This window comes from Scatophagus argus, chromosome 7 (genome assembly GCF_020382885.2).
Source record: "Scatophagus argus isolate fScaArg1 chromosome 7, fScaArg1.pri, whole genome shotgun sequence".
Taxonomy (NCBI): domain Eukaryota; kingdom Metazoa; phylum Chordata; class Actinopteri; family Scatophagidae; genus Scatophagus; species Scatophagus argus.
The window spans coordinates 26,435,794-26,461,880 of NC_058499.1; the positions used below are offsets into that span (position 1 = coordinate 26,435,794).

The 26,087-nt window shown below is 42.8% G+C and overlaps 1 protein-coding gene across 5 annotated transcripts in view; it reads right to left on the reverse strand.

The window, feature by feature from the left end:
• Window positions 1-4,028: 4,028 nt before the first annotated feature.
• tesmin (testis expressed metallothionein like protein) overlaps window positions 4,029-26,087 on the reverse strand; it is a 41,630-nt gene continuing 19,571 nt past the window's right edge. For all 5 annotated transcript variants that reach the window (XM_046394478.1, XM_046394477.1, XM_046394476.1 and 2 more), the window contains 4 exons: window positions 8,412-8,514; window positions 6,141-6,278; window positions 5,461-5,561; window positions 4,029-4,974 (listed from right to left, as the gene is read on the reverse strand). In XM_046394478.1, the coding sequence (XP_046250434.1) occupies window positions 4,794-4,974; window positions 5,461-5,561; window positions 6,141-6,278; window positions 8,412-8,514 (523 nt within the window). In that variant the 3' untranslated portion in view covers window positions 4,029-4,793. The remainder of the gene's footprint in view (window positions 4,975-5,460; window positions 5,562-6,140; window positions 6,279-8,411; window positions 8,515-26,087) is intronic.

Below are 26,087 nucleotides of genomic sequence, written 5' to 3' on the forward strand. Positions count from 1 at the left end.
CATCTGGACAAGCTGACAAGCACTGTGGGAATCACGTTCTTTGATTTCTCGAGTGCGTTTGACACCATCAAGCCGGCTCTGTTGGTCGAGAAGCTGACAGCGATGCATTTGGGTGCCCCACTGGTGTCCTGGATCGCAGACTATCTGACGGGCAGACCGCAGTATATGAAGTGCTGCCTGTCAGATGAAGTGGTAGTAGTGGTAGTGGACAACTTTGTCACATGGAGCAGGAAAATCCACCTACAGCTCAATGTGACAAAGACCAAGGAAGTGGTGGTGGACCTGAGGAGGACTAAGGCTCCAGTGACCCCTATCAATATCAAAGGGGCCACTGTGGAGGTGGTGGAGGAGTACAAATACCTGGGGGTGTACTTAGACCACAAACTAGACTGGTGCAAGAACGTGGACATGGTCTACAGAAAGGGCCAGAGCCGCCTCTACTTTCTGCGGCTGAGGTTCTTCAACATCTGCAGGACGATGCTGAGGATGTTCTATGAGTCGGTGGTGTCCAGTGCCATCACATATGCTGTTGCCCGCTGGGGCAGCTGCCTGAGGGTGAGGGACACTAACAGACTCAATCGAATCATTAAGAAGGCCAGCCATGTTGTGGGAGAGGAACTGGACTCTCTGACAGTGGTGTCTGAGAGGAGGATGTTGTCCAAAATAAGAACTATACTGGACTTTCCCTCTCACCCTCTCCCCAATGTGCTGACCAGCTACAGGAGCTCGTTCAGCAAAAGACTCTTACTGCCACAATGCACCACAGAGCGACACAGGAAATCATTCCCGCCTGTCGCCATCAAACTGCTAAACTCACTCACGTTATATATACAATGTATATATTGTTTTTTACGCACCTGTATTTTTTATTATTTTTTTTTTAAAATTTGAACACATTGTAAATACCTGTACTTTGAGATTTTAGATTTATGTAAATACTTTATCACTTATCCTGTTTCGTTTATCCTATTTTTATACTTTTCACTTTTCACCTTTCTTGGTCGGGAATACTGCAAGTGCAATGTCTGTAAGAATAAGAATTTCCCTTCAGGGATAAATAAAGGAATTCTGATTCTGAAGGTTCTCTCCTCTCCACAGAGCAACTCTGGAGCTCTGTCAGAGTGACCATTGGGTTCTTGGTCACCTCCCTGACTAATCCCCTTCTACCCCGATCACTCAGTTTATTTGGGCGACCAGCTCTAGGAAGAGTCCTGGTGGTTCTTCTTCCACTTATGGATTATGTAGGCCACTGTGCTCTTTGGCCCCAGATCTGTGCCTCAACACAATCCTGTCTCAGAAGTCTACAGACAATTCCTTCACTTTGTCATTTTGAGGTATTTTGTGTGGAATTTTGAGGTAGAAAATTTAATCCATTTTGAAATGAGACTGTAACATAATAAAATGTGGAAAAAGCGAAGCAGTGTGAATACTTTCCAGATGCACTGTATGTCCCAACCTTCACCCATGGTCACAAGCTGTGGGTAGTGACCAAAAGAACAAGATTGTGAATGCATGTGGCTGAAATGAGCTTCCTCCACAGGGTGGCTGGGCTCAGTCTTAGAGACAGGTTGAGGAACTTGGACATCCAGGAGGGGCTCAAAGTAGAGTAGCTACTCCTCTGCATACAGAGGAGTCAGTTGAGGTGGTTCGAGCATCTGGTTAGGATGCCTCCCGGATCTCTCCGGGACACGACAGGAGGCCCAGGCCTCCCTGGCCTGGAAACGCTTTGGTGTCCCCCCAGATGAGCTGGTGGAAGTAGCCATGGAGAGGACCTGGATAAGCGGTAGAAGATGAGACGAGACATAGAAACGCATACTGAACATATCAGCTGATGGGGCATGCACTTGGAATGATGCATTTTGGAAATTGGCTTATGGTGTTGTATTGTACCCACTGCAGTACAGGTCTCAAGGGGCCACATCAGAGTAAGTGTTTACAAACTCACTTTATTATAGCATATAAATAGGGGGCAGCCATAGTCTAGAGGTTTGAGAAGCGACCCCAGACTGACTGGAAAAATTTGGGTGTAGTGGATTAATAATGCTCCCCAGGCACCTGAAATGGCAGCCCACTGCTCCTGTGTGTTTCACTGAATGTTGCATGTGCGTGCATTTCAATTAGTGATGGGTTACATACAGAGAAGTCATTTCCCAGCTTGGGATTAATAAAGTACAATAAAAATGTACTAAAATCAAAGGGAAAAATCTTCAATAGAGTCAGATATTTCTCCACTGTCGAAAAAGGGGGGGAAACAGTGTCCCACTAACAGAGAGGAGGGGTCCAAAGGTCACCTGCAATTGTTGCTTCATCACGGTGCGATCTCAGCTTCTGGTTTATTTGAAACAGCCTGACACAATGAAAACTTGAATCACAGCCATTGGTTCACAGTAAATATCAAGTGCACTCGACCCACCTCATACACAGACAGAGCAAGTATATAAGTAAGGGTACAGTGGTATGCAGTTAAGATAAGATAATCCTTTATTAGTCCCATTACTGGGAAATTACAAGTCGTATTTATACTCAATCAATTATGCTCTTTGCAAGCTTAGCAAAACTAACCAAAGGGAGAAATCTAGTTTGATCAATTGCACATATTGAAAACATGTTGGGCATAGCTTGGAGTTAGGAGGTAGAATCAGGAAGTTGTTTGTTTCATCACCAGATCCAGCTGCATGTCAAAGTGTCCTAGGCATGATAATGAACCCCAGATTTTTCTCTTCCATCAGTGTGTGAATGGCTCATGATAGAAATATTATGAATAGGAAGTGCTGCATCACTCTTGATGAGAAGGACAGCACCTTACATGGGAGATTCTGCCATCAGTGTATGAATATGCAAATAAGTGAGGTGTTGTGAAACTGATTTACCGTTTTATCATTTATACTTACTAAACATTACTAATTTGTGTCCAACATACTGAATTTTTTATTTGTTACGCTAACATATCTTTTGAATGTTAACTTAAAGGAGTTTTATTTTGTTAAGTATACCCAATTAATGTCTGATAAACAAATGGCAGATGGCAAACATGAAAAACTGCAGCCTATCTGCCTCATCATTACATATTGGTGACAGCACACTGATAGTGGAGACTGCTCCACGATGACCTACTGGATTCGGGATGGTGTTAATACACAAATTTGACATTTATCTGAAAAAAGAGTAACAGCAGAGCCTGGAATACTGTACAGCAGCAATTTTGTAAGGCTCTGACCCTTCATTGATATTCTATAAGCAGGTTATAGGTGATTAGTTTTAGGCCAACACAGAATAAAAATCCAGTATTTCAAAGACGGATTTCTCCCAAGGAGTGTGGACATCAATTAGACAAAGGCATTATATTGGGAAATAAAATGTGCACAAAAATTACATAAATAACAATATAATTGAATATTATTATTGTTGTCAGATCATGTTCATGTCATGCCTGGCGTTTTTTGTTATGCTTTCTTTTGATTTCAGTCCATGTGCCACGTTTCATGTTTGTCTGTCATGTGTTTCCATGTTTTATGTTCAAGGGTTATGTCATGTCCTGTTTTATTTTGAAAGCGTCTCTTCCCGTGTGCCCTGTTTTCATGTAGCTTTGCTTTTGGTTTTCTTGATTGCTTTCTCCCTCCTAATGTGTGTCACCTGTGTCTCGTTGTCTTGTCTATTTAATCCTCGTGTTCCCAGTCACCTTTGTCAGAGTGTTACTTTTTGTGTGGCTGTGTGATCATACCAGGAAACTGCCTCGCCTCGCCTCGTTTTTGCCAGGAGATTTGCCACAGTTTGCCTTTAGAGTTTTGAAGTCACAGTAAGATCGACCCTGCTTTTGTTTAGTTTTTTTTTTATTAGAAAAATAAAGACTCATTGTTTTTGGACCTCCGCCTCGCCTTCCTTTTTGACTCTGCATCGGGGTTCAGCCTTTTATGCGTCAGCGACGCAGACAATCGGGACAGTTCACCCCATATCAGTTCTGCAAAAGACCCACCTCAAAATTAGATTGTCTACCTCTATTAAATTTAAAGTCGGTGACCGGTGAAACATCAGATGTTATAAATATTGCTTTATTTTGGTTGCAAAAGAACTGCAGCTGAAATTAATGAGCTGGCTAACACTTTCACATTTACAAGAATGTTGATAAATGTGTAGTGTCCTTATAAATAAATAAATAAATAAATAAGTGTATCTGTTGAGCCAAGAAATTCAATTCTTCTGAAGTCTAATCACAAAGTAAATAAGTAAATACATAAACAATATGTCATTACATAACAATAACAACAATAGCAAAACTGAATACAAAAGAATAAATAAATTAATTTTCAACATTTTTCAGATGGATTTACATTGCAGATTGGTCAATACATTTTATTGTTATTTCTAAACAACAGCAATGTGTTACAGAAGACAATGACTTATTAGAATATTTTACAGTATTTACTGTATAAACTACTGAATGTTTTCATCCATGCTGCCTCTAAATGTTGAATGCTCACTCCAACAGATGTTTTAACAATAAAACAAAAAAATTCCCTCCCTTCAGGAGCACACCAATATTGACTAGACTTTCATATTTAGCTGTAAAGCTTCTAAGAATAAGTTATGAGGGTGTAGTTGTAAAATTAAGGCAATTTTGCAGTCACAGATTAAAAAGAAAATCAACAATCAAACGATCTCTAAATGTTCTCAACCCCAGTGTATGAATTTAAATATCCATATTAGTCTAGTTAAAAACACAGGGCTTTTCTTAGATCCTAACCAGGTGAGGTTCTGACCCAGAGATGTCTCCACAGTATAATTCTCAGCTATTATTATGCATTTTTCTTGAACATGGCCTTGACAATCTGTTTGAGACAATGCTCAAACTCATCCAGGACCATGCGTTCAGCGAGGGCAAGGTTCTGGACATCCCTCTCAGCCTCCTCAGCCTGGGCCAGCAGACAGATGCACACAGCCTCCACAACAGCAGGGGTTATCACTGATACATGCCATCTGAACACACATATGACAGACACACACACACACACACACACATATTAAAATGACATGTAAGCCAATTTGTCTGTTGTGAACATCACACCATCCATCAGTGACCACTTCAAAACCATATCCCAAACTTATCTTACTTTTTCTGAGGTTTCATTGACAAAAATATCACCCAGAGTAAGGTAATGGTAAAACTTGGCCACACAGAACTTATTGCTGTTTAGCAGTGCCAAAAGTAGCAAAAGAGAGAAAACATGGCTTTGATCAATGCTATGACAGGGCTGCACTAAGACAGAAATAAAGAAAGAATGATATGATGTGAAGTTAGATGAAAAAAATCTATGATATAAAAAATAAAATGAAGAACTGAGAACAAATCTATTCATATTTTCTTAGACATGGCAGTAGGTTTATTTGTTGGAACAGGCGTTACATTAGTATACCAGCTGTAAAGCTGACTATGATTTACTGTGTAAAATCTGACTGACTCACTTGTCCTTGACATTGACAGTCTTCTCTTTGAGGCCAGTTTCTGAGTGCTCATAGTTTCTGCAGCCAACACATTTACAGCTGGTGGTACATTTGATGTTGGCCTGCACGCACACACAACAGCATAACTCATCTTGAAAACTGGATTAAAGTTTTGATTTTTTTGTTTTGCTTAATCACTCAGTTTGGGAGGACTGCTTGCTCTAGGCAGACTTACACGTGCCATATTCCTTCCATTTCTTAATGATGGATTTAACTGAACTCCAAGGGATGTTCAGTGACTTGGAAATTTGTTTTGTATCCATCCCCTGACTTATACTTTTCAATATGCCTTTCTCTGACTTGCTTGGAGTGTTCTGTTGTCTTCATGGTGTAATTATAACCTGGAATACTGTGCCTGGACCTTCCAGACACAGGTGTCTTTATATTACAATCACTTGAGACATGCACTGCACTCAGGTGATCTCCATTTCATTAATTGTGAGACCTCTAGCGACTACAATGCGGTGCTGTACCAGGGGGCTAATGTATGTCTAAATGTGCCCTCGGATACCTCCACAATGGATTGGCCCTCATCCCATTTGGTTGACGGTTCTTTTTTTTTTTATGATTTCTATAACATCTGTTGAGCTTGAGTCACATTGTGTGTGAATGTGTGAGAAAGAGAGAGAATGTGTGTAAACCTCATAGCACTCGCAGTAGTTCTTAAGGCAGCCAGAGCGTTTACAGTTGCAGCCTTTGTTGTGCCGGCCTTTGGCCTGTCCTGATTTCCCACCAGCAATCTTAGACCTGAAGGCATCTGGATTACGACCTAAACACGACTACATGACAAAACCAGAAATGATTATGACTGAAGGAGAATCTCAACATTCTTCAAACAATATTATACATGTAACTCCCACTCATGGTAATGGCTTTTCCCGCCAGCAGCGGCCTCCCCCCAGCTGGACATTTTGAAAAGAGCTCAGAACAGCTGGTTCGACTGATCAGTGTAACAACCAAGGCCTACTGTTTAAAATAGGGAGACAGAGGCAGACGTTTCTTTCTTCTACTAAAATATTCTCAGTTTTATCTGAGACCTGAAAGATTGTGCATGAGATTAAAGTATAGACTGAGAGAGAACATGTCTCCCCACAACTGTCTTCCACTAACAATGCTGATGAGTTAGATTAATTAATAGTGTGAAACATGTCATCTTGACTGACACATCAAATTGACACGATCAACAATCTGTCAACTCTACTCTCCATGTCTTGTTTTCTACTGCAGCTCAAACAACAGCAGCAAACAACTGATAGTGTTTCAGCTGTTAATGACGGCTTAGCAATCAGCTCACACAACAGTCAACCATTCTGTACCATCTCATAGCTGGAAAATGATTCAGTATTTCCCATTATCAATGTTTCATAACATCAGGCAACAATGTCTGTTAGCTCAGAAAAGATAACTGAACATGCGTTCATATACATGAAATGAAAATCTTGCTTTCCAGCAGCAACCTTTGCAGGTAACCAGACAGTCCAGACAGTATATGGGTGTGATGACACCCTCTTGGGCAAAACAAGACAATGATGACCTTTTCTCTTAAGATTCAGGTTTAACTCTGGACTGGAAAATGATGAATTGACTACTGACTACAGACATTACATATTACATTGTAAAGCCAAAACCATTGTATAGCCACTAATTACCAGGCAGCACAGCCAAAACTCAGTGTTATATTTTATTTTCTTTTCTATATTTTATGCTTCCTACAATTTCTCATTTGTGTGGACTGCCACATACAAGCATTTATATATAAATCAAGGAAAAACTTTTGTTTTGAGTCATGAGTCATTTAATTTCCCTCAGGATCAATAAAGTATTTATCTATGAAGGGGGTATAAAGGGACACCAAATAACAACCGAATCTGTACACTGTAAAAAACAAAATGAAGAAAAAAATAAACAAGATACAGAAATTTGTAACAGAATTTCTGAAAAATTCTGTGTCTCAGTTGTCTCAATCTTTGTTCAGTCTTTGTACTGACGTCTTCATGTTCGGAAGCCACTACTCCACCATTTGGTCACTGCTTGTATTACAGACGTAATGTAACAACCAAATATAGCTGCTAGATGGACCATGGGGATATTTCAAATTCTTAATGTTTTTCGTAGGTCTTGTGCTAAATAGCAGGTCAGTGATAGTAACTATAGTAACAGCGTGAGAAGACACCATTGTGGTCAGTGCTTCCAGTTAGTCACTTGCTAAGTAATAGTCAGTTTGGTCCAAACACATTTTCTGTAGCTTGGTGTGCCAAGGATTCTGTCAAAGTCAAGTTTTTAATTTAACAGTTCAACACTGTTAAAGCATGGCAGAAAGCAGTATGTGCAGTATGCTTTATTTATGTGGCTGGCTCTTCTGATTGGCTTTTATAGAGATCATCAAGCAAATTATTCATGACAAAATCAGCTAATAATGACTGGTGGCTGATAAATCAAAACACCCTTTATGCTTTTTTTATATCTTTTACTTCATTCCCATCTTTAAACTCAGTATTGACTAAATGATGTTCAAGTGCTGCCTGAACAGAGACAAACAGAAAAAGATGCACCAATGGCAATCATAGCAGTGTGCAGGTAAAAATTAGCCTGTCATGTTTGCATAACAGTCTATCAGACCAATAAATACTTGTGACTACAGCAGATTCATTTACTGTAGTCACAATGCTGATTGTAACCACACTGAAGACAAAAGCCAGATGTTAGTGAGATTTTTGTCCAGGGTGAAAGAGATATAACTTATAAATAAGACAATTTTGACTGCCCATCAGATATATCCCTGTTTTCTGCTTTTGCTTCTGTTTTATTTTCTTTCTATTTATTGGTCCCTTCATGAGTCTTATTGTGAAGCACAATCAGGGAACTGCTGGACGCTTATGTAAATTTATGACGCCTGTAAAAGCATTGCAAACCTTAATTGCGTTGTGACGCTTCAACTCATGCTCTGGATTGTTGTGGCAGTTAGAGCAGTCACAGTTGCTGCACATCACACCATTGGCAAAACACTCACAGTAGCTGAAAGAGAACAAAATATACATAAATTACAGTACAGGAGCAAATCAGTTATAATTAACAAAGGTAATTATGAATTATTGGCTGGAGTCTATCCCAGCTGACAACAGGTGAGAAGAGGGGTACACCCTGGACTGGCTGCCAGTCAATCACAGGGCTGACACACAGACTATCACACATGCTTACCCATCCACACCTAGGCACAATGTAGAGTAGCCAATTATGTTTTTAGGGATGTGGGAGGAAGCTGGAGTACCTGGAGAAAACCCACACAGGCACATGGAGAACATGCAAACCCTCTTGTTGTGAGGCGACAGTGAGAACTGCTCTACCACCATGCTGCCCAAAGCCCAGACCAATAACCAAAATAACTCTATTTTCAGGCTGCTCCAATAAGATTAATCCAGAATGCTGCTGTATGCATACTCACAAGAAATTATATGAGAGATCATACACTATATTGCCAAAAGCATTCACTCATCTGCCTTTACACACATAAGAACTTAAGTGACATCCTATTCTTAATCCATGTTGTTCCAACAAATTTGGTATGGAGTATGGAATTGTCCAAAATCTCTTGGTATGCTGAAGCATTCAAAGTTCCTTTCAATGGAACTAAGGGGCCAAGCCCAGCGCCTGAAAAACAACCCCACACCAAAATCACCCCTCCACCAAACTTCACACTTGGCACAATGCAGTCAGACAAGTACCGTTCTGCTGGCAACCACCAAACTCAGACTTGTCCATCAGACTGCCAGATGGATAAGCATGAGTTGTCACTCCAGATAACGCGTCTCCACTGCTCTAGAGTGCTTTACACCACTGCATTCAACACTTTGCATTGCACTTGGATGCAGCTGCTCGTCCATGCAAACCCATTCCATGAAGCTTCCTACGCATTGTTCTTGAGCTAATCTGAAGGCCACAGGTTGGAGGTCTGTAGTGATTGACTCTGCAGAAAGTTTGCGACCTCTGCGCACTGTGTGCCTCAGCATACACTGTAATTTTACGTGGCCTACCACTTCGTGGCTGAGTTGCTGTCATTCCCAATCGCTTCCACTTTGTTATAATACCAGTGACAGTTGACTGTGGAATATTTACTAGTGGGTAAATTTCACATCTGGACTTGTTGCACAGGTGGCATCTTATCACAGTACCATACTGGAATTCACTGAGCCCCTGAGAGCGGCCCATTCTTTCACAAATGCTTGTAGAAGCAGTCTGCATGCCTAGGTGTCATGGAAATGATTGGAACACCTGAATGTAATTATTTGGGTGGGTGAGCGAATACTTTTGGCAATACAGTGTATCTCTCCCATACTGGCTTCTCACCGGCTGCCTGTAAAATCCAGAGTTGGATTTAAAGTTTTTCTCCTCACGTACAAACAAACACTCTTAATGGTCAGGGACCATCATGTCTTAAAGAGCTCATAGTACCCTATTATCTGACTAGAACTTTACACTCCCAGAAAGCAAGGTTATTTGTGGTTTTAGTCTCCAAAAGTAAAATGGAACCAGAGTGTTTAGTTATCAAGCTCACATGGAACCATCTACCAGTTTCAGTCGGGGAGCCAGACACCATCTCTTCATTTAAGAGTAGACTTAAAACTTCACTTTTTGATATGTTTTATAGCTAGGGCTGACCTCGGCTAGCCAGATGGCATTCATCCCACCTGGGGTGGTGCGGCTCTTATTTCTACCAATATAGCCAAGTTTGTTAGTTTACCCTGACAACCCAGTGTCGAGGCCAGGACGCAGAGTCGCTGTCTTACACACTTCCCTGCTGGTTCTGTAGGACTGCCGTCCTCCATTAAAAGTACAATAAATAAAAATATAAATATAAAGTTTAACAGTCCCATAGAAATAGTATCAGTGTCCAACTAGTCCAACTTGCTAGTCCAACTAGGACAAAATTAAAGAAGTGTTAATCAAAACAACCTCATAAAAATGCAAACTAGCAATTATTTAGAACCAAAAAATAGGACAATCAGATGTGGATTATTAAATATATGATCCCTCCACTCTAAATCCCTCCTAGTCAATGATCTAATTATTGATCATCAGTCCGATATATTCTGTTTTACTGAGATTTGGTTACGGGATGAAGAGTACGTTAGTTTAAGCGAATCAACTCCGTCTGGTTATATTAACTATCATGTTCCTCGAGGCACAGACCAAGGAGGAGGAGTGGCCTCAATCTACCACTCCAGTCTTCAGATTAATCCCAAACCTAAATCTGTCTATAGTTCATTTGAGAGTCTCACTCTCAGCCTGTCTCACCAAAACTGGAAGTCAGAAAAGCCAGTTTTATTAGTTGTTGTGTATCGCCCACCTGCTGCTGCTTATTCAGAGTTCCTGTCTGAGTTTTCAGACTTCTTATCTAGTTTAGTGCTCAGTACAGATAAAGGCATTATAGTTTATAACGTTCATATGGATGTTGACTTTGACAGTCTTAAGACAGGCTTTAACTCACTCTTAGATTCAATAGGTTTCCTTCAGATAGTAAATGAACCAACACACTCTCATAATCTCACCCTTGATCTGGTTCTGACTTATGGCCTAGAAACTAAGAACCTGTTAATTGTCCCTCAAAACCTTCTCCTTTCAGACTATTCACTTTTAACTCTTGAGCTAACTCCAACAGACCTTACAGCAAAGAAGAAAAAGGTTTACTATAGCAGACGCCTCTCTGAGAATACTGTAGACAGATTTAGGGATGCAATCCCATCACAGCTCCCTTCAGCACCATGTACCAGTAAAACAGAGCGTACTGATTTAAATATTACTCCTGCAGAAATTGTTTGCTTTTGTGGCAGGTAGAGTGTTGCTCCACCTCCACTCCCAATTGTCCCACCTGACCCTGATTGCGCACCTGTTAATTGGCCGCGCTCACGCCAACGCGCACACATTGCTGTCTGGCGTTCACTGGCGGGGTCTTTGTCCGGTACTGTGGTGGTCGGCACCAAACGGTGATTCGCATGGTAAGTTAAGGTGATGCTATGACGGAGTAAGTTATGTATTTATTAAGATCGTGACGGCGGTGGTTATCTCTTCGCTTTATAGCGGCGTCTGCTGTGTCGTGTGTGGTGCAGATCCCCTCGTGAGGATTGTTTGGTGGTGTGCTCTTTCTGCCCTCGCCGTGGGACGTGCCCACATAGTGCGCAGTGTGTGTGTGTGTGAGCTTTCTTCACCTGGGTAAGCTTTCCCTCTTGTTCTCTCTTTTACTACAACTTTGCTGGGTTGTAGCTTGAGTCAGTGCCCCCGCTCTCTGTCCTGCTGCAGCACTTGAGGCCACAGTTAGCGCCTTCCCTCCTCCTCTGGCGCTCCATGGAGGTTGCATGGCTCAGCCAGTGACGTGCTCCACCAGCTGAGACAGACACCGTGAGACAGCGACTTACCGTCTCCAGCCCTGGTGCAGTCGCTCCGTCTCTGCTCCGTCTCTGTGGAACCGATACCGTGATTTTATGCAGTTTCGGGTCCCTCACTCCACTACCACTCTCGTTTGGATTGATTTTGCTCTATGACTTAGTTTATTTTTTTTCCCTTATGTTGATTTTATTTGACTGCAAATTGTTTCTTTGGTTGTTCATTTAGTTGAGGGTGGGTTTTAAGTTTGTGTTATTCTGTTATTTTCTTTTCTGTTTGTATATTTGTTTGTTTTGTTCCAATTAATGATTTAATTGGTTAATGGGGTTAGTTCTTCTTGTTTTGTGATTCGGTTTGAGTATGTGGGTGTGTGCATGTGTATATTGTATTATTCTATTTGCCTGAGTGCCCCCCCCCCTTTCATATGCCTTATTATGATTTTGTTTGTTTCTTTCCCAGGGCAGGAACGGGGCGGCAGACGTCCCCGGTGGTGGTTCTCCTCTCACTCCCTATACTCTGGCATGGCATGTGGTGATTTGGTTTGGAGTGGTTTTCTTTTGTTTGGTCCCCCTTCCCCCTTGCCTTCGTCTGTCCACAAAACCAGTGCTAGCCCTGTCCCTGTCATTTTGTTTATATTTCGTTGCTGCATTCAGCCTTAGGGGCAGTTGTGGATCAGCGGTTAGGGTGTCGGACCCGTAACCGGTGGATCGCTGGTTCGATTCCCCGTACCGGTGTCCATGGCTGAGGTACCCTTGAGCAAGGTACCTAACCCCCACTGCTCCCCGGGCGCTGCACGCGGTCGCCCACTGTCGCCCAGTGTTCCATTGTGACAAACGACAGTCGTTGAGACAGTCGTTGGGGATGGTAAAGTTGGTTTCGACTTCGTTACTGCTCTGTTGTGTTGTAACGACAGTCGTTAGAGTCACATGGGGTCCTTTGTGAATGGCAGTTTTCCTTAGAGGCTAAGGTGTGGAATCTCCTGGGAAGAGATGAAAGGGCAGCATTGTAAATTGGAGATAGGTGGTGTCGCAGACCTCCTCCTCTGTTGAGAGATGGTTTTTCTAATTTCACATAGATGGCTTCTTTTACTCCTCTTTCAAACCATCTATCCTCTCTGTCCAAGATGTGGACATTGTTGTCCTCAAACGAGTGAGCTTTCTCCTTCAGGTGTAGGTATACAGCAGAATCTAGGCCTGAGGAGTTGGGCCTCCTGTGCTGATACATGCGCTTGTGTAGTGGTTGTTTAGTTTCACCGATGTAGAGGTCTTTGCATTCCTCATTGCATTGGACAGCATACACCAGATTGCTTTTTTGAGTGTGTGGTGTTCTGTCTTTGGGATGTACCAGTTTCTGTCTGAGTGTGTTGCTGGGTTTGAAATACACGGGGATCCGGTGCTTGCTGAAGATCCTCCTGAGTTTTTCTGATACCCCAGATACATATGGGATGACTATGTTGTTTCTTTTGTTCTGTTTTTCCTCCTCAACCACCTTGGTGGTGTTCTTCCTGGAACCAGCTGCAGTTTTCACAAAGGTCCAACTGGGATAACCACACGTTTTGAGGGCATCCCTCAGGTGTTCATGTTCTACCCCTTGGGCCTGTGAGCTGGTGGGTACCTTATCAGCTCTGTGTTGCAGAGTTCTGATAACACCAAGTTTGTGTTCCAAAGGGTGGTGTGAGTCGAAAAGGAGGTATTGGTCTGTGTGTGTGGGTTTCCTGTATACCCCAATGTGGAGGCTCCTGTCCTTTTCTATATGGACGTCACAGTCTAAGAAGGGCAAACTATTATTTTTAACATCTTCTCTGGTGAACTTGATGTTCCTGTCCACTGAGTTGATATGTTCAGTAAAGGCTTGCACTTCTTTCGTTTTGATTTTGACCCACGTGTCATCCACATATCTGAACCAGTGGCTCGGTGTTGCTCCCTCAAAGGAGTTCAGGGCTCTGCGTTCCACTTCCTCCATGTATAAGTTGGCCACAATGGGAGATACTGGTGAACCCATGGCACAGCCATGTTTTTGTCTGTAAAATTTGCCATTGAACTGGAAATATGTGGTGTTTAGGCACAAATCCAGGAGTTGGCATATGTGTTCTGGTCTGAGTTTTGTTCTGTCCTGGAGAGAGTCGTCCTGTGTAAGACGCTCTCTTACTGTTCCCAAAGCTTCCATGGTTGGTATACAAGTGAACAGAGAAGTCACGTCGTAGGATACCATGGTTTCATCTGGATCCATTTTTAAGTTCCGGACTTTGTTCACAAATTCAATAGAATTTTGTATATGGTGGGGGGTGTTGCCCACCAAGGGAGCCAGGATGTTCGCCACGTGTTTGGCAATGTGGTAGGTGACCGAGTTAATGCTGCTGACAATGGGTCTGAGTGGAGCCCCTTCTTTGTGGATTTTTGGAAGTCCATATAAGCAAGGGATAGAATCTTGCGGATAAAGACGGTGATATTGTCGTCCATATAGAAAAGGACAGGAGCCTCCGCATTGGGGTATACAGGAAACCCACACACACAGACCAATACCTCCTTTTCGACTCACACCACCCTTTGGAACACAAACTTGGTGTTATCAGAACTCTGCAACACAGAGCTGATAAGGTACCCACCAGCTCACAGGCCCAAGGGGTAGAACATGAACACCTGAGGGATGCCCTCAAAACGTGTGGTTATCCCAGTTGGACCTTTGTGAAAACTGCAGCTGGTTCCAGGAAGAACACCACCAAGGTGGTTGAGGAGGAAAAACAGAACAAAAGAAACAACATAGTCATCCCATATGTATCTGGGGTATCAGAAAAAAACTCAGGAGGATCTTCAGCAAGCACCGGATCCCCGTGTATTTCAAACCCAGCAACACACTCAGACAGAAACTGGTACATCCCAAAGACAGAACACCACACACTCAAAAAAGCAATCTGGTGTATGCTGTCCAATGCAATGAGGAATGCAAAGACCTCTACATCGGTGAAACTAAACAACCACTACACAAGCGCATGTATCAGCACAGGAGGCCCAACTCCTCAGGCCTAGATTCTGCTGTATACCTACACCTGAAGGAGAAAGCTCACTCGTTTGAGGACAACAATGTCCACATCTTGGACAGAGAGGATAGATGGTTTGAAAGAGGAGTAAAAGAAGCCATCTATGTGAAATTAGAAAAACCATCTCTCAACAGAGGAGGAGGTCCTATCTCCAATTTACAATGCTGCCCTTTCATCTCTTCCCAGGAGATTCCACAACTTAGCCTCTAAGGAAAACTGCCATTCACAAAGGACCCCATGTGACTCTAACGACTGTCGTTACAACACAACAGAGCAGTAATGAAGTCGAAACCAACTTTACCATCCCCAACGACTGTCTCAACGACTGTCGTTTGTCACAATGGAACACTAAACGAGCTTATGACACCACTGGTCATGTGAATGCCTCCACAGAGGTTAAATACCTGGGTCTCCACACCAGCTAGTTGGACTAGTCCCAGCCTAGTCAAGCGAGCATGAACTGATGAAGCCTCTTGGATGAGAGGTGAAACGTCTTCAAAGACAAATAACTAAGTCCAGTTGCATTCGATTGAATTTCCTTGAGATAACCATGACCTGGATGAATGAGAATATTCACAGGCCACTTCCAGGGGTGCAATTCCCCAGGTAGCCTTGTCGGGCAACCTCCCTTCTCCCTCCCCATTTGGCCACACTTTATCAACCACACTGCAGCCACTTTACACACGGTTTTAGATGAGGTTGCCCTACCGAGAAAGAAGGTTACAAATCATAGGAGGCTAGCTCTGTGGTATAATTCAAATATATGAACACTGAAGCAGGTATCATGATAGATGGAGAGGACGTCAGCTGAATCCCAGGGGGAAAAATAATCTATCTATTGAATTATAAAAAGGCCCTTCATAAAGCCAGAACAGCTTATTATTCATCATTAATAGAGCAAAAACAACCCATGTTTTCTCTTTAATGCTGTAGTCAGGCTGACAGAGTCATAGCTCTGTTGAGCCTTGTTAAGACTTCATGAGTTTCTTCACCAATAAAATCGCTAACATTAGAGAAAAAAATCAATAAAGATCAATAAAGATAAGATTAATCTCAGTGTTCCACAGGGTTCAGTGCTCAGGCCCATCCTCTTCACCTTATACATGCTCCCTATAGGAAATATTATTCAGAAACATGGCATTAACTTTCATTGTTATGCTGATGACACCCAGCTGTACTTATCCTTAAAGGCTGAGGAAACAGAGCCATTAGCCAGGCTCTAGGCGTGTCTTAAGGATTCAAGGAGCTTTACTATCATTTCACACATGTAGAAACATGAGGTGGAACAAATTTAGTTTCCCTGGTCCCAATAACCCACAAAATACGAATTACTATATGAAACAACACTATATAAATATAAAAACAACCAGGATGAAAAAGATATAAACAGTGGCAGGAATGGCAACAATATTTACAGCAATATTGCGGTATTGTACAAATGAAAGAGTAGTGCAAATATGAAATGAGTAGTGCAAAGTACACATGGGCATGACTTCCAATTTCTTATTACTCAGACAAAACTGAGGTCATTGTTTATGGCCCCAAACATCTCAGAAGTAGAATATTAGATAAAATATCTTTCTGGCATTACTTTGGCCTCCAGTACAACTGTGAGGAACCTCGGCGTTATCTTCGATCAGGACATGTCATTTATTCATCATATTAAACAGACCGCCTTCTTTCACCTCCGTAATATTGCTAAGATTGGGAGTGTCCTCTCTGAGTGATGCTGAAAAACTTGTCAATGCTTTTGTTAGTTTTAGGCTGGACTACTGCAACTCATTACTATCAGGATGTCCAAACTACTCTATTAATAGCCTGCAGCTAATACAGAATGCAGCAGCTAGAGTTTTGACAAGAATCAGCAAAAGGGATCATATCCCCCCCATCTTAGCTTCTCTTCACTGGCTTCCGATAAAGTTCAGAATAGACTTTAAAATTCTCCTACTTACATATAAGGCCCTAAATGGACAAGCCCCATCATACCAGCAGGATCTAATAGTCCCATATATTCCCAATAGAAAACTCAGATCACAAAGTGCAGGTTTACTTGCAGTTCCCAGAATGCATAAAAGTAAAATGGGAGGACGAGCCTTTAGCTATCAGGCACCCCTGCTGTGGAACCAGTTGCCAATCTGGGTTCGATAGGCAGACACCACCTCCACTTTTAAGACTAAACTTAAAATCTTTCTGTTTAGTAAAGCATATAGTTAGCCTCAAACAAAGTGTGTAGGGTTGGTTGGCATAGTTACACTCACTTCTTGATATATAGCCACAGGTAGAATAGGTCTGACTAACTGTTAATCTTTAAATCTCTATCATAGCTATTTAGTTTTGTGTCTCTCCCTCCCTTTCTCTCTCTCTCTCTCTCTGTATCTGCAGGTATCTCTCCATCCAGATCTTCATGTTGAACTGCATCCGGCTCTATGACCAACCCAATGTCTACTGTTGACATCTGCCTATCATTCTTCTGTGCACCGACTATTGGCGGGGTGGTTCTCCCTTGTGGGTCGAAATTGAACTGAATTGAATTGATAGGATAGTGGTTTTCAACAGAATATGAAAAATACATGAATGATACAGCATTTCATTATAATTTCATTATTATAGTTTCAGTCTTGTGAAATGTTAAAATCAAATATTGAGGTAGTATCAAAAGTGAAACTGAACAGATGAATGAAAATTTTACATTTTTATGAGTTGAGGTTTTGTTTTACTTGTCTTTTTAGTAATGTTGTCTAATGTTGTTAACTGCTTTCCTGCCTGCACAACATCCATTGCACGTCTGCCTGTCCTGGGTGAGGGATCCCTCTTCTGTTGCTCACCCTGAGGTTTCTTCCATTTTTTCCTGTTAAAGGTTTTTCTGGGAGTTTTTCCTTAGTCGATGTGAGAGTCGAAGGGCAGAGGATGTTGCTGATGTTATGTTATGCCCTTTGAGACAAACTGCTTGTAAAAATGGGCTATACAAATAAAGTTGTCTCGTCTTCTCTTCCAATGACTGGCGACCAGTCCAGGGTGTACCTTGGCTCTAGCCCGTAGTTAGCTGGGATAGGCTCCAGCCCCCTCGTAACCCTGATGGATAAACGGTATAGAAAATGGATGGATGGATATCCTTCCAGATCCTTAAATTCCCCCCCACCACGTCTGATATGGTCTGAAGTTGTCTGGTGAGGCTTGCCATGAGCATAAGCTGCCTGATAATGTTATGCAGCTTTTTGGCACATCAGCTGCATACTCGTTTAAGTCAGCTCCCTCAGGTGCTGAAGGTGCCATAGAAAGCCTTGACCAAAATGAAGATGACCTACTCTTTCTGTGAGTCATTAGAGCATGTGTGTGTGTGGAGGGAACCTGAACCTGAATTAGGGCCAGACAAGTTACCAGTTTTTCTATTGTCTTGGAGCCTAAGGTTAGAACCTAAACCAAACTTAAGAAAACTAAACCCAAAAAAAAAAGAAAAACTTAAAGACAAACAAAAAAAAAAACACCTTAAAAAAAAGTAAAGTAACTCGGCTAGAGTGTCTCTTTTGGGTCACTTTGCCGATCCCAGGCAGGGATAAAGAAGGGTTGGAAGTAAAGCTAGCAATTCCACCCCACATAACAATCTTTTGATTAAATTTGATATTCTAACATTTAACAATACAGGACAAAACTGATTTATGTAATACAGGTCTAGGCAAAGCATTAAAGTCATGAAGTCATTTTGTGAAGGGATTGCCTACTCTCTCCCATGTTATTCCTCTCTCCTACAGCATTCATTACAATTATATGCAAATTAGGTGTTGATGTCATTTAGGAAATTCTAGCGACTTTTAGGACAGCCAATAGCTACTTTCCTTATTGAGGAGTTGGCAACACTGTGTACCGGTGAGGAACCAGCAAAAGGTTTTTAAATTGTCTTCATGGTAATTAAGTAACTTTATGATCTGAGCATAATTCTGTCATCTTTACTGAAGGGCAAAGGCAGCTGTTGAAATCACAGAAATGTCCTGCTTCACACCTATCCGCAATAACATTAGAGATGGGCAATGTGTCACGCCCTGGGTTTCTGTCTTTTGGTTTTTGAGTCCATGTGTCATGTTTCATGTGTGTCTTGTATTTCCATGTGTTATGTTCAAGGTTTTTCTCATGTCCTGTTTTATTTTGAAAGCATCACTTCCCCTGTGTGTCCCTTTTTCATGTAGCTTTTTTTGTTTATCTTTGATTTCTTTCTCCTCCCCTTTGTCATGCCTGGTGGTTTTTGGTTATGCTTTGTCTTTTGATTTCTGTCCATGTGTCATGTTCCATGTTGTCTTGTGCTTCCATGTATTATGTTAAAGGTTTTTGTCATGTCCTGTTTTATTTTGAAAGTGTCTCTTCCCCTGTGTGCCCTGTTTTCATGTAGCTTTGCTTTAGTTTTCTTGATTGCTTTCTCCCTCCTGATGTGTGTCACCTGTGTCTCGTTGTCATGTCTATTTAGTCCTTGTCTTCCCAGTCACTTTTGTCCAAGCGTTGAATGTCATTCGTATCTTGCCAGGAGCTTTTTGCCATGTCCTTCCATGCCATGCCAGGAGTTATTTTCCCACAGTCACAGTAAGTGTGAGTTTGTTTTAGTTAGGTTTTGTTTTCTTAAATAAAGACAATTGTTTTTTGGACCTCCACTACGCCTGCCAGCTCTTTTTGACTCTGCATCGGGATTCAGCTAATTTCTGCGTCAGCGACGCCGACACTTCTTGACACCCTTATGTGTTTCACCTGTGTCTCGTTATCTTGTCCATTTAGTCCTCGTGTTCTCTGTCACTGTTGTGAGTGCGTTTTATTGTCTTCATGCCAGGGTCACGACTCGTCATGACCATGACCATCACGTCATGTTTTTTTGCCACAGTTTTTGTTGATTCCAAGCCACAGTAAGTGTGTGCCTGTTTTGTTTTGTTTTGTTTTTGATAATAAAAGTTAAAGACAGGGAGGCAGAGGTCAAAATTAAAGTTTGGACCTCTGCCTCCCTGCCTCTCTGAGTCTCTGCATTGTGGTTCTGCTCTTTCTGCGTCAGCGACGCCGTATTAGCCTTGTGACACAATATGTTATTGTTTACGATATATCATCCAAAACATTCCCCACAATAAGAATATGTCATCCTATGATAAAAACGATAAATTTCCATTGATGACGTATGTACATGCGCGACACAGCCCAAACGTGTGGAATATTGACAACAATGGCGGAGCAGATATGCCGGGCAGCGAGGAGCTTGTTCCTAAACGGGGATCCAGCTCCATTATCTGAAAATGGTTTGGTTTTAAAAAGTCTGACACGGAGCAGCAATTTACCACGTGTAAGGTTTGCAAACAAATAGTGCATACAAAGGACAGTAACACGACTAACTTGGTCCGCCACCTCAAGCACAAAAAAAGTGCCAAAAAGTTTTAATACATTTTTAATAAGTAATAGATTCTGTTCTCACATTTCAGACTTGTTTGTTTGGTGTCACTCACTACATTTTTGCAGTACAGGTGTACTACTTGAACTTAATTGATGTGGTTTAGGGGCCTTTATTATTATTTTGGTGATAGATTTATAGTCAAAAAGATTAGACTGAATTGGTTTTAATTATTAATTAAATTAATACCAGAAATTATCAGGATAAATTTTTTAGTCCACATCACCCACCCCTAAACATTATTACCACTTTCCTAATATTAACTAGGCCCCCTTTTTTGCTGCCAAAACAGTCATTCATGTAAATTGCAAGCTGTAGTCTCCATGGATCAGACTTGTTTTCCTAGCACATCTCGCAGATGCTCAAGTGCATTGAGATCTGAAAGATTTGGAGGCTAACACCTCCAACTTCTTGTGTTCCTCAAACCATTCTGGAAACATTTTTGCAGTGTGGCAGGGAACATGATCCTGCTGAAAGAGGCCACTACCATCAGGGAATACGGTTCCTTAAGGGGTATACTTGGTCAGCAACAATGTTTAGGTAGTTGTCATGTGTCAAATTAAAAACCACATGAATGCCAGGGCCCAAGGTTTCCCAGCAGAGCAATGCACAAAGCATCACACTGGCTTCGCCAGCTTGTCTTCTTCACATAGTGCATCCTGGTCCTATGTCTTCCTCTATTAAGTGATGCACACACATCTGGCTAGCCCCACGATGTTAAAGAAAACATGATTCAGACAGGGCCAAATTCTTCCATTGCTCCATGGTCGAGTTGTGATGCTCATGTGCCCATTGTAAGTGCTTTTGGCAGTGGAAACAGGTCAGCAGGGGCACGCTGACCAGTGTGCATCTCTGCAGCCTCTTATGCAACAAACTGCAATTCACTGTGTGTTCTGACACCTTTCTGTCAAAACAAGCATTATTTTTTTGAGCTACAACAGCTCTTCCACTGGATTGGACAACATGGGTCAGCCTCTGCTCCCTGTCACTGATTCACTGGTTTCTTTCCTTGGCCCAATTTCGGCAGATCCTGACCACCACAGACAGGGAACATTCCATCTGGGGAAGAGCTGGAGCTTTGGAGATGCTTTGACCCAGTCATCCAGCGACCACAATTTGGCCCTTGTCAAAGATGCTTAAATCCTCACATTTGCCCATTTTTTCTGCTTCCAACACATCACCTTCAATGAGAAAATGTGAACTTGTTGCTACTGATAGTCTTGATGAGTATACAGACACTGTAACCTCATATATCCAGTACTGCGAAGACAGTATTGTGCCAACACGTACGCGGGGTGAGTTATAACAATGACAAACCCTGGTTCACAACTAAACTCAAACAGGTGAGGCAAGGCTAAGGCTGCATTCAGAAGTGAGAATAGACAGCTACAAAGAGGCCAAGTACAGGTTTAGCAAGGAGATGAGATGTGCTAAATCACTATACTCTGAGAAACTTCAACAGCAGTTCTCAGCTAACGACTCAGCCCCTGTGTGTAAAGGGCTTAGGCAAATCACCAACTACAAGCCTAAAGCCCCCCATAACGACCTGCGCCTAGCCAACAGTCTGAATGAGATCTACTGTTGCTTTGATCAATTCAATTCAATTCAGTTTATTTATATAGCGCCAATTCACAACAAAAGTTATCTCATGACACTTTCCAATTTGAGCAGGTCTAGACCAAACTCTTTAATTAAATTGTAAATAGAGAGAGCCCAAAATTCCCCCTTGAGCAAGCACTTGGCGACAGTGGCAAGGAAAAACTGCCTTTTAAAAGGCAGAAACCTCGGAGCAGACAGCAGATGGGCGGCTATCTGCCTTGACCGGTTGGGTTGAGAGAGAGGGAGAGACAGAGAGAGAGCAGGAGAGCGAGAGAGAGAGCAAGGGAGAGAGGCAGAGGGGGTGGGGTGTGAGAGAAGGAGCACACAAGCAGAGATGCATAGCAGCAGTAATAATACCAGAAGTATCGGAAATGTAGATAATGATGAAGTATGATGAAGAATAATGAAGTATACAGAAGGTATTATGGTGATTTTGATAACAATAGTAGTAACAATAATGGTAGTAGCTGTACTGAGTCGTAACAGATTTAAATTAGATTATGACTAAACAGTAGTAATTGCAGTAGGTTTCGAGCAGGACGACAGCAGGACCGCAGCAGGAGGTCCAGTCATGATCGATAGGAATCTGCGGGACAAGAAAGCACAGGGACTCCAGGGAAGAAGTTGAGTTAGTAATATGCATTAATGGGACATGAATGTGTGCAGAAGGAGAGGGAGAGGAAGAAAGAGCTCAGTGCGTCATGGGAGGGCCCCCGGTAGTCAAAGCCTATAGCAGCATAACTAGGGGCCGACCTAGGCCAGCCCTAACTATAAGCTTTATCAAAGAGGAAAGTTTATAGTCTACTCTTAAATATAGAGAGGGTGTCCGCCTCCCGGACCGAAACCGGAAGATGGTTCCATAGTAGAGGAGCTTGATAACTAAAGGCTCTGGTTCCCAATCTACTTTTGAGGACTCTCGGAACCACAAGTAGCCCTGCATTTTGGGAACGCAAAGTTCTGGTGGGATAATAGGGTACTATTAACTCTTTAAGATAGGATGGTGCCTGACCGTTCAGGGCTTTGTAAGTGAGGAGGAGAATTTTAAAATCTATCCTGAATTTTACAGGTAGCCAATGTAGAGAAGCCAGAACAGGAGAAATATGGTCTCTCATGCTGGTTCTTGTCAGTAGTCGTGCTGCAGCGTTCTGGATTAGCTGGAGAGTCTTTATAGATTTATTGGGGCAGCCTGATAGAAGGGAGTTACAGTAATCCAGGCTGGAGGTAATGAATGCATGGACTAATTTTTCTGCATCTTTCTGACTCAGGATGTGCCTAATCTTTGCGATATTGCAGAGGTAAAAGAATGCAGTCTTTGAAATATTTGCTATGTGCGAAAAGGACATGTCCTGGTCAAAGATAACTCCTAAATTTATTACAGTGGAGCTTGAGGCCACAGCTAAGCCATCTAGCAATGCAATATCTCTGCATAATTTGTTTCTAAGGTGTTCGGGGGCCAGAACAATAACTTCAGTTTTGTCTGAATTTAGAAGTAGGAAGTTGCTGGTCATCCAGGTTTTTGTCTTTAAGACATGCCTGAAGCTTGACTAGCTGATTTGTTTCATCTAGTTTCATTGATAAGTACAATTGTGCGTCATCCGCATAACAATGAAAATGTGTATGGAGTGTTTCCTAATAATATCACCAATGGGGAGCATATACAGGCTGAATAATATTGACCCAAGGACAGAACCTTGGGGAACTCCATGACTAACTTTTGTGAGTGTGGACGATGTATCATTAACATGAACAAATTGAAATCGATCTGATAAATAAGACTGAAACCAGCTTAATGCAGTTCCTTTGATGCCAATTAGGTGTTCCAATCTGTGCAGTAATATAGAGTGGTCAATGGTGTCAAATGCAGCACTAAGGTCTAAGGTCTAACAGTACAAGGACAGAGATAAATCCCTTGTCTGATGCCAGGAGGAGGTCATTTGTGACTCCTACACACACCCCATCAACAGCAACATTCACACCCTCCACACCCCAGAAGACACCTCACCAGAGTCCACCTCGTACCCCTCCTCTTCCACCACACCTACAACCCTCTTAATCCTGGAGGAGAATGTAAACAAGCTGTTCAGGAGAATGAACCCTCACAAGGCTCCTGGACCAGATGGTGTGTCTCCCTCAACCCTGAGACACTGTGCAGACAAGCGGACACCAGTGCTCACAGACATTTTCAACACCTCGCTGGAGTCATGCTGTGTGCCAGCCTGCTTCAAATACTCCACCATAGTTCCAGTGCCCAAGAAGCCGAGGATCACTGGACTTAACGACTACAGACCTGTGGCACTGACGTCTGTAGTCATGAAGTCATTTGAGCATCTGGTTGTGTCCCATCTCAACCGACCAACTTGACCGTCTGATGTCCTGGTGCGGCTACAACAACCTGGAGCTAAGATAAGAATAAATCTAAAAATCTAAAAATACAGGTATTTACATGTGTTAACATTTTTAAAATACAGGTATTTACATGTGTGAAACAATTTAAATATAAAATATAAAATGAAAAAGTAAGTGTGTCCGTCACAGTGCAGAGTTTAGCAGTTTGATGGCGACAGGCAGGAATGATTTCCTGTGTCGCTCTGTGGTGCATCGTGGGAGTAAGAGTCTGTTGCTGAACGAGCTCCTGTAGCTGATGAGCACATTGTGAAGAGGGTGAGAGGGAAAGTCCAGTATAGTCCTTATTTTGGACAACATTCTCCTCTCAGACACCACTGTCAGAGAGTCCAGTTCCTCTCCCACAACATGGCTGGCCTTCTTAATGATTCTATTGAGTCTGTTAGTGTCCCTCACCCTCAGGCAGCTGCCCCAGCAGGCAACAGCATATGGAACTAGACACCACTGACTCATAGAACATCCTCAGCATCGTCCTGCAGATGTTGTCAGAAAGTAGAGGCGGCTCTGGCCCTTTCTGTAGACAGTGTCCACCTTCTTGCACCAGTCCAGTTTGTGGTCTAAGTACACCCCCAAGTATTTGTACTCCTCCACCACCTCCACAGTGCCCCCTTTGATAGGGGTCACTGGAGCCTTAGTCCTTCTCAGGTCCACCACCAGTTCCTTGGTCTTTGTCACATTGAGCTATAGGTGGATTTTCCTGCTCCATGTGACAAAGTTGTCCACTACCATCCTGTACTCTCTCTCATCCCCCCAAGTAATACACCCAACCAATGCAGAGTCATCAGAAAATTTCTGAAGATGGCAGGTCTCTGTGCAGTGCTCAAAGTCTGTGGTGTAAATACTGAAGAGGAAGGGAGAGAGGATGGTCCCCTGTGGAGCCCCGGTGTTGCTGATCACTTCATCTGACAAGCAGCACTTCAGGCGCACATACTGCGGTCTGCCCAATAATCGCTGTCAGCTTCTCAGCCAACAGAGCCAGCTTGATGGTGTCAAATGCACTAGAGAAATCAAGGAACATGATTCTCACAGTGCTTGCCGGCTTGTCCAGGTGGGTGTAGACTCTGTTCAGCAGGTAGATGATGGCATCGTCCACTCCAAGGCAGGGCTGGTAGGTGAACTGAAGGGGATCCTGAAATGGTTGGACCATGGGCCGGAGCTGTTCCAGGACGAGTCTTTCCAGGGTCTTCATGATGTGTGACGTCAGAGCCACAGGCCTGTAGTCCTTGGGGTCGCTGGGACACGGCGTCTTCGGGACAGGAACAAGGCATGACGTCTTCCACACCACGGGGACCCTCTGAAGACTCAGACTCAGGTTGAAGACATGATGAAGTACTCCGCTTAGCTGGGGGGCACAGGCTTTCAGGACCCTGGGGCTCACACCATCTGGGCCTGCAGCTCTGCCTGCACGGAGTCTCTGCAGCTGTCTTCTCACCTGCTCAGCTGTAAAGGTCATCGTTGAGGTGGTGGGTGGGGGAGGAGTGAACGTTATACCCAGGTGAGAGTGGTCCACACAGGCTTCTGGGGATGAGGTGTGAGCGAGGCCATCCAGATGGAATGTGGGGGAAGGGAGAGAGGCTGGAGTGGCTAGTTGCTGCAACCGTACTGCTGAGGAGTCGTTTGAAGCGTGAATTGGGGTCCCTGTGTCGAATCTGTTAAAAAACTGATTCAGCTCATTCGCCCGTTCCACACTGCCATCAACTCCTCCTCCGCTGTTTGGCCCGTAACCTGTGATGGTCCTCATGCCACTCCACACCTCTC